We start from the raw sequence: 16,139 nt of genomic DNA, 5'->3' as shown, positions 1-16,139 counted from the left end.
ACAGCATTTAATTGAATTTTATTGTGTAACTGTAAAATAATTATAGTCTTGATAGAAGACCGAAGCTAAAGGTGATTGAGTAACATTATTAATAGTGAACAATAATTGAATATCTTTGTCACGACGCTTTCTGTAAGTCATTCAGAGAATAGATTATCTCTGGATTTACGACGTAGGAGTTGTTGAATTAGCATCGTAGCGACGCATTAACGACGCTATAATACTTCACAAGTCAACATCCTCGCAAGACTATAGTGTGGCATCGGCTTGAATGGTGGAACGTATAATTCGAGATTCCATATTTTCTACGTTTGAACATTCATTTACAAACTGGGCATAAAAACTACTGTTACCAAGTTTCGCGTAAGCTCATAACCCCTCGTGAACACGCGAAGGATATTTGGTTTAGTGTTTCAGATAAAGAGAGTTGTTGCGGTACCGAGTGGTGCAGTCACTGTGTGTAGTTGTAAAGAAGACAGACATCCTTCGAACACCATTGCTTCAATAATAAGCGAGAACTGCTTATAAATTTCGGCGTGCTGCTCCATCGATACGCGGTATAAGGGAGATAGTGTCCTAAACTAAACAAACAAACCGAGAAGTTTAACGGTTACAGATCGGAGTTGTCGCGGTCGACGGACGCCGACCTGTGTCAACCAGACTTGAACAACCATCCCCATCGAGCACACACACACACACACACACACACACACACACACACGTACGTGCGAGCGCGCGCCACACCAGACAGCTAGTAGGCGAAGGGTAGATTTTGAGCACATCTGTCACTGGTTTCGAATGGTATTATGAAATTTTTTTCCCGGCAAAGTAACACCAGTTGTATGGCATCGTCAATTGTCATTTCAGGCACTCCTTGTGTAATGCTTTGCATATACTTGTAATTACAACCAAACTTTGTGATTAATTACGTAATTAGGACCGATCTTTACTTCAGTTTCTTAACCAAAATACACAATGTACACTAACCTAAGCTATCTATCCTCGACAGTTTTCATGTGTTGGGGGATGCAGTTTGATTTTCCATGAGAAGGACCAGGGTTCGAGTCCTGAAAAGGGAAATGCCTTTTTTAATTCTCCCCAGTCCTGGGCGTGGGTTTGAGTGGGGCGTCAGCACAGCACTAGGGCAAAGAAACCCCTGCCGAAATTCGGAACTCCCATCAAAATTCGAAATTCCCGTAAAAAATCGGAACTCCCGCCAGTTGTTTGGAGGGGGGGGGGGGGGGAAGGTGTGGGCATGGGTGCCAGGATCGACGTGCCAGCTGTGCAAAACACATAATGACGTCCAGTGGTAGGTGTAGGGATAATTAATTGGTCAATTTAATTAATTTGCATAGCACTTTGATATCAATAGTGGGCTCAGGGTCGCAGTACCATACTCTTAACGCACACATATTCCGTATCGTGTCGTGTGCCACTCACGAAAAAGCTGCTAGACAAGGAAAGGTAGTGTCCATCAGCACAAGTCCTAACATTTTTTATGTTACTTTATCTGGGAATGTCGGTTCTAAATACCCTTTTCACGAAAAGAGTTTCTTGATTTGACTTAGAAGTAAAATGTAGTGTTTTAAGTTATTGGTTTTGGGAGAAGGCTTCTACTTAGTATGACGGGTGCCTTACATATCCGCAACCTAGAAAATAGTCATTGCTTTGAAACGTGGGCAGAAACATTATTAAACACATATGTTGATCATAAATCTTTTTTTTTCGATCATAGTTTTTTCTTATTCAATGAAGCAATGTGTGGACCTGTCTTGTGGTACACCGGTCGTAATTTGCCGCCGCGTATATAGCCAAATCGCATATGTAATGGTCCCATCACGTCGATAGAATGACACAGGTTGCTGCAAATTTTTCTTACAAGGGAAACTCCCCATCGCACCCCCATCAATTTTTTTGTTAAAATGGCCCAGAGAGTAGTTCGTCAAAACCTGAACACAGATTAAGCGTGAAAATAGGAAGAAGGTGTACTGAACTTTGGAAAAGAAGCGAATAGGCACAGTGACAAGCTCAAGATGTATAGCACCGAGAGAAGGTGGTTAGCCCTGGCGTCGTGGCTATGTGGCCATAGTGTTGGACTGCGAAGAGGGAGATTCGTGTTCAGTTTTCCTTCGTGTCCCCATATTGTCACAAAATTATGAACTGCCCGTCCGCTCATTGACGTATTTGCGTTCTGTATTCAAATTTGGGTCTCTGTCGTGGTGCAATGTCAGTTGGCAAGAGAGAGGTGTAAGGAAAGGACCTCTAGCCTGTACGTCCCTTCAATTTGCTGTACACGAGTACCACATATTATGACACTCGGGTCCCGTTTTGGATGTTTTGTCTCTTGCATTCCTTTGTTGCAAAGTAGTTCACACCAGTTTATTTGCTGTTTTCTGCGTGAGGTCTGTCCGGCATCTCGCCTGCTCGCACTGTTCATCACATTTACTTGCGACAGTAATACATTCTTACCACATCACTCATATTCTATAATCAATGTATACAAGGGCTGGAACTTTAATAGTGACAACTATTTATTTACAGCTCGTACAAAATAGACACGCCTTTCAAAGTTTTACTGACCTTCAGAGCAGTCACCAGCATTGTTGCCAGCGATGTGAACGTTGCAGGATACTGTTAGCAGTACCAGTTGTGTTCACAGTTCGAGCGGCACGGTCTGTTGCCCGACGAATTTGTAGCAGTTCTGAAGCAAATGCCATGAAGTGTTTTGGAGTGCAGTAGGTGGTATAGCACTTAGCAGCCCCATCAGTCAAACAAATCAGTAGTTTTTTAGGCTCAGATGACTTGAAATTCTCCTCCTGCTGTGCCGGGCGATGGGACAGACGGTATGGTGCCGCTGTCGTCCCAGTGTGAAACACGTGACTCGCTTCAGTCTCGCTTCTATGCTGCGCCGTCGGCCAGTGCAGCTTGCCTCTTTGTCGCAGTCTGAGCTGCGTAGTGTTTCATATACTTTAGCGTACTGCATGGACTCACTGAGAACTGTACCTCGTCGTTACAACTTCAAATATAAAAATGTAGCTCAATTTTATGACACGTCCTGGTCGTTGTATGACAAAGTGGAGTTGTAGATCCCAGTCTGTTAAGATGTAGGAGACATTTTAACAATATTGTGTTTCTCAGTGCTTCTTTATTTATTTATAATTCATAACAAATTCTTTATAATGCCTATTCTTTGTGTACCTACATCGCAAAGCAACGTTTAGAATTTCAACACACATAATTCTCGTTATCAACACTGTCATTCAACACTGGAACAAATAAGGTAAAGAAAAAGAGTCAAGAGAACTGTATGAAGTACATGTGAATCATGTCAAATAACATTTTGTACAATATTGAAATAATTAAGTGACATCAGGTGGAGGTCGATCAGTTTGTGCGAAGCCATCAGGTATCAGTGCTGCAGCACTCAACTGTTTTTCTAAGCATGAAACAGATTGCGCTGTGTTTTACTTGCTGTTCAAATGGTGGAGAACTGCAAAAAGGCTGTAGGATCCGTTCAGCAACTAGAAACAGAAAAGAAAATTCGAATGTAAAACTCAACACAATGAAAACTTGTCTGCATACTATAGTAGTACGGCTAAGAACGCAACGCGTATGTTTGTGTCTGCCGTTAGTATCACGTCTAGCATTAATAATGCTGATATTAGAAGAACAAACTAAACACTACATACCAAATATAATTATTATTATTATTACTCTACTGACAAAGCAGTGCATATGTAGTGTAGCAGACTGGAGAATGTGAAAGGGGAGAGCCTGCAGTCTCAATACTGGTGCATTATTCTGGCCAAAGGGTCGGGGGAGGGGGCAAGAATGACAGGAAATACAGCAAGTCTTCGGCACCTACAGGTGGCAACACCGTCCTCTGTGTAGAGGCTGGTAACCTCTACAAAGTTTCCTCTCATCAAAAAAGTTTTTCTCCATGCAAGACATGGACTGTGAGAGATTTTTAAGATTAGCACAAGTAACAAGTGGTTTGGGGCACCCCTTGTATGAGAAAGATAATAACATGGGTATGTCTTCGAATCAATGGTCTTAAATCGCTACTTTATTGTAAATCAGAAGCTTCGAACAATGTAAAAATTGTTGAATGTTACCTTATGCTTGTTTTGTGATTGGTTACTCATTTCAGCATCATGTATAATCCTAATACAGCATGTTCTCTACAACACAGACAAAATCAGTATTGGATATTTTCGGCCTCACAAAATTATGTGTTCAAGGCAGAAAGGTGATGTATGTCCATTTTGATGCTTAAAGACTCCGTAGTGGATCAGTTTTGTGTTGTGGTAGGTGGGCATTAGGTGCCTACGTTTTGTTAATAATCCTTAATGACGTTCTTATGCCACTAGGGTGGTTACTCTGTTATATGAGGTGGTTTGCAAAAGTGGTGTATGTCTTTGGACTTCTCAGTACTTCAGTTGTTCACAGTGTTTTATTCCGAAATTTATGTCTGTCGTTCACACATAACCTGAATGTCGTTGAAGATTAACTGACATACTTCTGTTTTGCTTTATTTAACAGAAGTTAAGATACAAGGCAATTAAAGACATTAACTGATTTATTGATTTATATCAATGCAGAAAGTTGGAAATTCGTCCCAGACCAGGAGTCGAGTCCCGCTTACTAGGGAGATACGCTGAGAACTCCGCCATCTGTACACGGTGGTCAGTATCTGCACGAAGAAACAAACGCCACACATTTATAATTGAGCCAAGTACGGCTAGTGGTGCCTTTAGTGCAGGCGCACGCGAAGCTCCAACTCTTAAAGCAATGACGTGAGTAGTGGCGATAATGGGCAAGGGCTACCACATCGGCAGTGTGTGGATAAGCTGAGAATTTGGGTCTGACGGGAAGCGTGCTGGTATAGTCCATGCAGCTGTGTTGACCACTGTGTTTGGATGGCGTAGGGGTCAAAGCATCAGCCAGTGAGCAGGTGGCCGAGCTTCAAATAGTGGCCCAGTACAAACTTTCAACTTTCCCTATTGATACAAAGCGATGCTCAGAGGCAGCTAATGTCTTCAATTCCTTCATGTCTTGCTTCATACTGGCTGCAGGATCAAAATCATAATCGTCTCGAGTATGTAACACACGGTATCTATCTTCATCTCACTTACACCAATAACTGAAGAAAGAGACTCTCACCTCCTTGATGAAATGGCTTTTGACTTAATCTAGCCTAACGGCCTTTAGCAGTGCATTTCAACCGGTCCTATCTCACCTTGCTAAGTCCTGGCTCACCCAGGACCAAACCAAGTTACCCAGGACCGGTTAAAATACACTACTATACAACACTTTCAGATATTTTCATTTACAAAACGCCTTTTTAGTATAAATTACTTAGAAAAATCAATGAAAATGGATATTGTCTCTAAACAAAGGCACTTAATATAAAATAATTATTTTTTTCAACAAAAATGTCAATGTAAGAAAACAAATGTAACTTTTTTTAATCGTGCATGTAAGACAAAAATTTTAAGAACTGTACCATTCCTTACCCAAAATGTTTCTAACTCTTTCCTCTTGAGCAGCCATAACATTTTTATGAATCCATGTTTATAACTGTTTTTTGAGACGACTCTTGATACACTTCTACCACATTCGCATCTACCTTTAATTTTCTGATATTCTTTGCTGCATTTCTTACATATATTACAATATCACCTTTTCGATACTTATCTTTATGAAATTCATCAATATTTTTTATCCATACAGTTAGTAGACTGTTTCAACTGTTTGCTGTTGTCCATTTAAAAGTGATAAAATTAAATAGGAAAAAACACAATTTTTATAAAATTCACATCATGAACTGTATATCATGAAATTTATTATTTCTATTTTTAAGTTCCTTCATTCCTTTACACACACAACATTAAAGTTTTGCCTCATCCCAGTTCCCACAACTCCTGAAGATAGACGTTGACTGTGGATATTGTATCACAGACAAAGTCCCTTTCACCGTTCACTAAACCTGCCCAAAGATGTAAACATCCATGCATGAGCAGCATCTATTAGACATAGGGAGTCCAAAAGCCAGTCAGTTCCAGTCATTCCATCAGGAAGGAGGTACATGCCTCGTGTAGTCTATAGTTTAAATAAGCCTAGACGTCAATACCGCTGTTATATCGTGTCCGCATTGCTACTTTATGCCAGGATGGGTGAGGCAAGAGTCCAGGCGTCTCAGAGTCAACCAAAGCGATGTTGTTCGGACATGGAGGAGATTCAGAGACACAGGAACTGCCGATGACATGCCTCGCTCACCCCGCCCAAGGGCTACTACTACAGTGGAAGACTGCTACCTTCTGATTATGGCTCGGAGGAATCCTGACAGCAACGCCACCATGTTGAATAATGCTTTTTGTGCAGCCACAGGACGTCGTGTTACGACTCAAACTGTGCACAATAAGCTGCATGATGCGTAACTTCACTCCCGCCGTCCATGGCGAGGTCCATCTTTGCAGCTGGGACACCATGCAGTGTGATACAACCGAATGAACGACTCAGGATTGACATCATGTTCTCTTCACCGATGAGTGTCACATATGCCTTCAAACAGACTATCGTTGGAGATGTGTTTGGAGGCAACCCAGTCAGGCTGCACGCCTTACACACACTGTCCAGTGAGCGCAGCAGGGTGGAGATTCCCTGCTGTTCTGGGGTGGCTTTCTGTGGGACTGACGTACGCCATTGGTGGCTGTGGAAGGCGCCATAATGGCTGTATGATACGTGAATGCCATCCTCCGACAGATAGTGCACATTGGCGAGGCATTCGTCTTCATGGACGACAATTCGCGCCCTCATTGTGCACATCTTGTGAATGACTTCCTGACGAGACTACAGTGACCAAGATGAAACTTCCTGGCAGATTAAAACTGTGTGCCCGACCGAGACTCGAACTCGGGACCTTTGCCTTTCGCAGGCAAGTGCTCTTCCATCTGAGCTACCGAAGCACGACTCACGCCCGGTACTCACAGCTTTACTTCTGCCAGTATTTCGTCTCCTACCTTCCAAACTTTACATAAGCTCTCCTATCAGCGCACACTCCACTGCAGAGTGAAAATCACATTCTGGAAACATACCCCAGGCTGTGGCTAAGCCATGTCTCCGCTATATCCTTTCTTTCAGGAGTGCTAGTTCTGCAAGGTGCGCAGGATAGCTTCTGTAAAGTTTGGAAGGTAGGAGACGAAATACTGGCAGAAGTAAAGCTGTGAGCACCGGGCGTGAGTCGTGCTTCGGTAGCTCAGATGGTAGAGCACTTGCCCGCGAAAGGTAAAGGTTTCGAGTTCGAGTCTCGGTCGGGCACACAGTTTTAATCTGCCAGGAAGTTTTATATCAGCACACACTCCACTGCAGAGTGAAAATCTCATTCTGTAGTGACCAAGGTGTTCTGCAGACATGAACCCTATCGACAATGCCTTGGATAAATTGAAAAGGTCTGTTTATGGATGATGTGACCCACCAACCACTGTGAGGGATGTACGCTGAATCGCCATTGAGGAGTGGGACAATCTGGACCAACAGTGCCTTGATGAACTTGTGGATATTATGCCATGACGAATACAGGCATGCATCAATGTAAAAGGACGTGCTACTGGGTAGTAGAGTTAACGAAGTGTGTAGCAATGTGGACTACCACCTCTGAAGGTCTCGCTGTGTGGTGGTAGACCATGCAATGTGTGGTTTTCATGAGCAATAAAAAGGGCGGAAGTGATGTTTATGTTGATCTCTATTACAATTTTCTGTACAGGTTTCAGAACACTCGGAACCGAGGTAATGCAAAAGTCTTCTCAATGTGTGGTTTTCACTTTCATCTGTTCTTTTACAATTAATTGAAATTCCCAATCAGTAATTAATTTAGAATGCTTACCTGGTAACATAATGTTAAACTCATTATTAAGAGCCATACAAATTTTTTCTCCATATATAGTATTTAAATATTCACATCTGACAATATTATAATAAAAATTTATCTCTGATTCACTGTGTTTCTTAATCTCTTTTGTTGTTGAGATTCTTGATTATAGTCTCCATTATACAGAAAAATTGTATTACACTTTTTATAATTTTTAATGGCTGTATGGTAATGTAGCTATTTTATTTTCCAAAACGTATCTTTCATCAACGCAGCGACTTAATGCTTTCTTGCTTATTACAGCTGTGTACATTTTATGTTTTTCACTTCGAATCATATTAATTTTTTTCTTTTCTTCTCTATTGGTAAACAAACAATTTTTATAATCTTCTAACCTTAATCTACCTTTAACAATAAATTTTATAGCTCCTTTACATTTTTTCTCTATTTTATAAGCATGTTTTTTTGCTCTTTAACTATAAAATTCTTGCATTATTTTTCCATTGGATTAAGCTTTCATTTTTCCTAAAACTCTCTTGTTTACTTCTGGAATACCATAAATATTATTTTCAGGATAACAACTTGTATCAAATGTGTCAATCATTATGTTCATGACCTCATAGAAGTCTTCAGTTTTTATATTATAGATATAACTGACTATCTTGATAACAAAACTCCTTATTGTCTCCATATTTTGGTTTCATTATTCTCTGGTGAAAATCATACATCAGTCGTTTAGATAACTTAAGTATACTCATTCCAACAATGACTTGTTTATTAAATGTAATTTTTGTTTTATTCATATGAATATCTACAAGATTTTTATTAAATATAGTTCTCCATTTAAAGTTTGGTTTTGCTATAAGTTTATCACACTTTTCTCTGACTGATAGCCATTTTATATCAACTCTATTTCTCTTATTTTCCATTTTCTTCCCAAATACTGAATAATTCATAATTTTTTTTGAAAATCATTTTTGGCTCCACCCCTCATTTCTGTACTTAAATATCAATACTTCTTCAATCAATCATATAGTTTAATTTTAAAACACTATGTATTTCTGTTATTTTCATTCAAAGAAACAGATACTGTTTAAGATTTCTATAGTGAACTACATAATTATGTTTATCATGCAGAGTAGGCAACAATCTGCTTTGTTTAGTTCCTGGCACATTTTATTTCAGGAGCTAATGGTGCATCTTTGTGTAAATCATGTAATTCTTTTGAATATTCTAAATGTAATGCAAAAAATATATGCACTTTGAACAACATCCGATATTTGACTTACATTTGTACACTCCCATTCATATCCATCATATGATAAATGATGACTCATAGTATAACCACATAAATTATTGACATCTAATTATGCTAAATAATTTGGTAATTTACTATCAAAATCCTTCATATATTTATTGTTTGCTTTAACATATCTTTTACAACACTGTTATTCCTCCTCTTATTCCCTTTTCAACCATTAATACCATTTAATAAGCACATAATAAATCAAGTGGTTGTTTAATCATTTCATCATTGTGTATCAAGATAATAGTGGTGCAATAAAATAACAAAACGGGTCAGGATAATAGGTTTTTATATAAGTTTTTCTAAAAAATTATTCTAAAATTTTCAGTTTTGAGATATATATTATGATATTAACCCAGATTTTAATACTGATTTTTTAAAACTATTTTTCCATGTTTGTAACCTTCACCACTAATTTCACAGCCATTCAGATCATTAAAAAAATTTTCTTTTGCTGGTCATTCAAAATTCATCCAAGAATACATATCGTCTTATGGATATACACTTTTTCCAATCACTAGGTTAAATGACTCTTCAGGGAAAAATATTCTATTTTTTTTATCTCTTCAAATTTGATGAAAGTTGATCAAGTAAAGAAGCCATAAATTTAAATGTGCCAATAAATCTCATTTTCAAACTTTCTGATCACTTACAAAAACTAATAAATAAATCAGTACAAGAACTTGTATGTTTTAACTATAAATTACATTTCTAATATAATGGATTTATATATTTTCCAGTTAAATGATGATGGTGTTGAACCTTTTTATTTTTCTGTGAGTAATGACACATACACAGCGTACAAACTTTAGATTTATTGCCTTGGTTGTACCTCAGGGGTTAATGGTTTCATTTCTTCAACTTTAGAATAAATTATTTCAAATATCTTCCATTTCTTTTTTATTTTATTTTTTTACATTCATCAGTCTTCTAACAGATTTGATGTGGCCCAACACGAATTTCTCTCCTGTGCTAGCCTCTTCATCTCAGAGTAGGACTTACAACCTATGTCTTCAATTCCCTGCTGGATGTATTCCAACCTCTGTCTTCCTCTACAGTATTTGCCCTCTACAGCTCCCTTAGTACCATAGCAGTCAGAATGTTATCGATCCCTTCTGCCTTATTTGATCTTAAATCCTCCAAAGCTCCTTTAAATTCTGATTCTAATGCTGCACCACCTATCTCTTCTAAATGGACTCCTGTTTCTTCTTCTATCACATCAGGGAAATCTTCCCCCTCATAGTGGCCTTCAATGTACTCTTCCCCACTATGCACTCTCTCCTCTGCATTTAACAATGGAATTCCAGTTGCACTCTTAATATTACTACCCTTGCTTTTAATTTCACCGAAGATTGTTTTACTTTCCTATATGCTGAGTCAGTCCTACTATCATTTCTTCCTCAATTTCTTCTCATTTTTCTTGCAGCAATTTCGTCTTAATTCCCTGCATTTCATATTTATTTCATCTGTCAGCGACTTGCATTTTTGTATTCCTGAATTTCCCTGAACATTGTTGTACTTCATACTTTAATCGATCAACTGAAGTATTTCCTCCGTTATCCATGGTTACTTTACATTTATCTTCTTTATACCCATGTTTGTCTTTCCAGCTTCTGTGATTGCCCTTTTTACACATGCCCATTTCTCTTCAATTGTACTGCCCACTGGCCTATTCTTTATTACTGTATCTACAGCCTTAGAGAACTTCATTGGTATTTTGTGTCCAATTTTTTTTGCATATGTACTCTTCCTGACTAATCTCTTAAACTATTCTTCATCTCTACTACATTGTGGTCTGGGTCTATATGTGCTGTTGGGTATGTCTTACAACCCAGATCTGATTTCATAATCTCTGTCTGACCATGATGTAATCACACTGAAATCTTCTCCTATCACCCAACCTTTTCCAAGTAACTTCCCCCTCTTATGATTCTTGAACAGAGTGTTCGCTATTACTTGTTGAAATTTATTTCAGAACTCAAGTAGTCCTTTTCTTTTTTAATACATGCAATAAATTTCTTTGGACAATTTGGTCTTCTATAAACAACAGGACCTTTATGGTGACCATTTACATATGTAATATACCAATAGAATCCACTTGATTCATGTTTTGATATTTCATTGTATATGAATTTTCTCGATTCGGTTGGCAGTTGTCCACCTTCAATAGTAAACTTTCAAATAAGCATAAATGACAAATGGAACTTTTTGTGTAGGTTGATAATGTTGGCATTTCTAATTTAGGCGTTTTTACTTTTAATGGTTTTATTAATTAAACAGTTTGATGTGGGATTATATAGTTTTTATTTACTAGTGAGATGGAGTAAACATAAAACATAAATAAATTTTCAATTTGGTCAATCATAATTTGACTCAAAACAAAATTAGATACATTTTCAATATAACTATTACGTAAATTACTTCCATCCTTGGAATAAAGGAGATATACATGTTACTCTCTCTTACATTTTTAATGGATACACTATTCTTCATCAAATGAAAAAAACGTTAATAGATACATTAATTCTAGTCTCAATTTTACAACAGCAAATTCAAATTTTTCAAATTTAGTCAAGATCAAGACCACTATTTTAATATTTTGTAACTCTTCCTAATTTTTTGTCTATAGCTAACACTGCAGATTTTATGGCCCACAGACAATATTTTTTTATATATATTTTTTACATTAATGTAGGCTTTTTTATTTTTATTTTATCCAGTAATTCAATGTAAGATGATCCTCTCAATGGAACATATCTATTAATTCCTACCTGTAGTTCTATCATTCTATTTAATGACCATCTCGATTCCCATGCTTGAAAATTATACGTTCTTCACAAAATATCCAATTTACCAATTGTAAGTTTTTTAATTAATTCTCTTTCATTTGTAATGCTATAGTTCTCTGTTTGGAAATCAAATTCCATAATATTTTTATTTGTATGCATTTGGTACTTATAATAAACTTTAAAAGTTACTATCAATCAACAATCTATTCTTAGATTATCTTCCACAGTTTTCATAATTTTCAGTTTTACTGCACTCAAGAAATGATTAGGTTCATTTCAATTTCTATTATTTTCAAAACTTATAGTTTGTAAAATATTTGCAAATGCATTATCAACTATATAATCATGAACTGTTCTTCTGTTTTGGTTCTCAAATAAATCAGTACAAAAATTAAATAATTAGTCATAATTAGTTCTAGCTTTTGTTTCACAAACATACCAGTAAAAATGGAAATATTACTTTCAATGGCTTATTTTCACTGTTTTAAAAAAATTCATCATTGTTTCCAATTTTATAATAAGGTAATTGTTTCCAAACCCTTCCACCTTGCATTATATTATGTCTACTAATAACTCTAATTAGATCAACTTTGTTTAATCTACTGTAACCTCGTAAGTTGTTCATTTTACAATAATCATTAAGGTGAACAAATGTGAATTTCTGCAGTTGACTTTCCTATTCATAGGAAATAAAATTTATTAGATTTGTAAAAAATACCTTTCAAAATTTCCACTGCTAAGATTCCTTATTTAAGGGGACCACACCGTATCTATCTAACCGACATTAATTTAGGCAAGTATTTGACCATTCCCAAAAAAAACTTTTTAACGCAGGGTTTTAATATTTTTACTTTATGTTACATGATACTAATAGAGTCAACTGTACTAAAATCTACTTTATCAATTTTATAGTTTTTAAGAAATACTTTTCAATTTATTGACAAATAATATTAAATTTTTCCTACATGTAATATTTTTTGTGAACTTCCCAATGGGGGGACTATTAATGAATGTAGTACCAGAGGTGGTTTCTTATGTTATGCAGAGTCTCTGAAAATTTCATTCATTTATGATAGCTTCTGATGTAACGGGGCATATGTACTGAAAATTTTAATTTGTGGGAAATTGACTTTAAAGACAAAGCTTTTGAAATTTGTTACTTACAGTTAATTGAAACTGTCCTGCTACATACGATGGCCCTTCTTTGACCTCTAGCTGGTCTTCCAGCATCTTTTTCACCTTCCTGGATGTTTGTCTTGCTTTCTTGGCCGTATTACTCGTAGATGCATACCTGTCTGCATCAGCTATCCTCATTTTATTGCAGTGTTGCAGGCCAGTGAACATATTTTCACCAGGATTAATTCCTGGCTTTTTCAGTACCAAACACTTTCCAATATTACCACAATTGAATGTGATAATAGCATCATGAAACCCTAGTTTCATTGTCTTCATGTCTACAAATACAGTTTTAGGAAGATGTTTACAAATTATGCTTCTGAAACATTCATTTGGGTTCTGCGTCTGCCCATGCAGACATTTCCTTAGAAGGTCGGGACAAGCCAAGTCTCTGAAAATAGGTTTAACTGCTGTAATAACAGCAGCAGGAAGAGAATGCTGGCGAGAATAAGGTTCTCCAGTTTCCTGAGCCCTATTGTATTTGCACGAAGAATATTCTCCGGATGGAAACAATCCATGACATGGCTTATCATCAGTAGAGGACTTATGGAAGAATATGACCCAAACATCTCTCTTCATTGCCTTCAGATTTTCTTTATTTCTCCTAATTGCCTGCCCATAGTATACCTGCAGTTTTCTATTTCAGTTTTAGTTAACTGACCCTGTCTGGTCAACAATTTTCGATCTTCTAATTTTTTTCCTCTCATATCAACAGTTAGTTTTCTCAGCATTGTTCCCAAGTGTCTTTGAACATGGCCTACACTTTCTATTTTGCTAATAACGGCATATCCATATGGCTTAGAGTTCATCACATTGTTGTATTTCTTACCGTCACCATTACCCAAATATTTGGTGTAATGTATGCCTCGTGTTTCAATGGAGCGATGAAATATTTGTTGTACTCCATCAACTCCCATACAACTACTTGTTCCTCTAAAATTAGGCACACAGTTGTGTTATTTATGTTCATCAACTCTACAGTATTTGCAATACTTAGACATTATCTCCACATCTAATACTATTGGTGTCTACACTTGTGGCAGTCACTACTCCATTCAGAGAAGTACATCCTCTTTTCTGTCAACTTGCATCAAGTGCAACTGCAATATCTGAACATCCATCATTTTCTTCCACTGCTTCCCTAGCAGCCAGATTCATACTTTCCTCGCTGATCTCACATATAGCCATCTCTTAATTTGCAATTAGTTTTTTCAAATTTATTTGGTGGTTGATGTAAGTTCATCACTGAACAAAATGTTCTCCCTCTAGCACTACCTTTGCTAATGGATTGTCAAGCATGAAGTAATCTGGTATTCATTTCATAAGGGCTACTTGCATCTGGTTTTGAAGAACTCATAAATGAAATCACAGCTGAGCATTTAGTGCAAATTAAATTCAAAGCATTTGCTAGGCCTTCTCTCTCACTGGCACTCTCACAAAGTTTCACACTCTGTGATTCACCACACTGTCTACATTGCACAAATTTAGAAATTACATCTGATAATATTCTCAAATTTATAGTAATGTTGCTGCACCCCTAGTCACTTACAGTAAATTCGTTGTAACTCTCTTAAAATGGTGAGAGCTTCTTTGATGATGCACTTCTTGAAGAATTACAATTAGAAACATCGTTGCCAGGTGACATAAACTCTTGTACAGAAAGCTTTCTAAACTTGTTTCCTCTAAATTGTTGTTTCTTGAAGACGTCTTTAGGTTTCGTCATCTTCAATAAACACAACAAAACAATCATTGCAAATGTAAGTATAACAACTACTCGCAATCACATTTGAACAAAACTAACCATGTGTTTGAAAGCGTGTTGTTTACAAACAGCAAAAACATAAGAATACAAACCGTAGCATTCCAAGGATAGCCACCAAATTCGAGTGTCAAAAAAAATCCATAATGTGCAATATAGGGGATATAAAGATCTAAAACATACGCAGGCAAATGGGTGACAGAAAGGTGTCCATGGCACATAAACACACATGGTAGGAAAATTCTCTTTCATGCTCGAAAATTTTTTTTTCAGCAAAATCCTTTTCAGAGTACTTAAACATAAACCTTGATCTATCGCAATATGGTGAAAACTGAAAATCGATTTTTTTCGACCTGAGCCACAATGTGGTCCCCTTAATATATATCTATGGGCTGATTCTTTTTTCTTATTTTTCACGTAGTCTACATTGCAATTTTTACATTTACTATCATGTTTATCTTTATGTGATAGATGAAATCTAAATTTTTAATCTCTTGACAAGTTTTACGTTTTCTTAAATTCTTTGGTTTCTTGCTTTTCATTAGTATTCATAGTACTGCCGAATGTTTTTCACTAGCAATTCTTTGTAAATGATTTTTATAATAATATTTAGAAATATTTTTCCACATATGCAGGGAATTCCAGTACTGTTGTAATTTTTTGTGTGATATTCATGTAAAATACACACTGTCTACAGATTGTTCTATATCCAGGTTTTGTATATTTCCATGAAGTAAAGTTATCAATCGACTTCTAAGTGTTGCAATATTTACAAAATTTATATGTGACACAAGATTGGCCTGCTTCTTGTTTAACTGGCTCCATTTATATAGGAAAAAGTTTATTACAGAAATAAAATTAGAAAAACTGTTAAACGGAGTCAATTATAGATCTAATCAACAGTGAGCTTACATATTACTATTTATGATTATTGATGTAAAGAATAATCCCTGGTTTTATGCAAATCAAGTTGCTGGTCTACTGTAAATCATTTGGAAATTTTGATAGTCCTGCTTCTGGACTACCTAAATATATACGAAATTCTACAAAATTTATCAATGACCCAGGTCTATGCTCTTTAGTTATGAGAACAAAAAGGCCTTTTGAAAATTAGATTTATGAAGAATGATTACCAGTAATTATAAAACAAGGAGAATATAAAATTAAGTAAGAAATAAATACCAAACAACTGACTTTGAAAATTAAAAAAAAATGATAAGATCACATACAAAACATAAA

The 16,139-nt window shown here is 36.5% G+C and overlaps 1 protein-coding gene across 1 annotated transcript in view; it reads right to left on the bottom strand.

Annotated features, from left to right (window-relative positions):
- Positions 1-3,143: 3,143 nt before the first annotated feature.
- Positions 3,144-16,139, bottom strand: part of LOC126266736 (uncharacterized) — an 88,120-nt gene continuing 75,124 nt past the window's right edge. The window contains exon 7 of the mRNA XM_049971222.1: positions 3,144-3,521. Within this exon, the coding sequence (XP_049827179.1) occupies positions 3,403-3,521 (119 nt within the window). The 3' untranslated portion in view covers positions 3,144-3,402. The remainder of the gene's footprint in view (positions 3,522-16,139) is intronic.

The sequence above is a fragment of the Schistocerca gregaria genome, chromosome 4 (assembly GCF_023897955.1).
Source record: "Schistocerca gregaria isolate iqSchGreg1 chromosome 4, iqSchGreg1.2, whole genome shotgun sequence".
Lineage (NCBI taxonomy): Eukaryota > Metazoa > Arthropoda > Insecta > Orthoptera > Acrididae > Schistocerca > Schistocerca gregaria.
The sequence above is the reverse complement of the archived record's forward strand: the minus strand, read 5'-3'. Positions and strand labels throughout refer to the sequence as shown.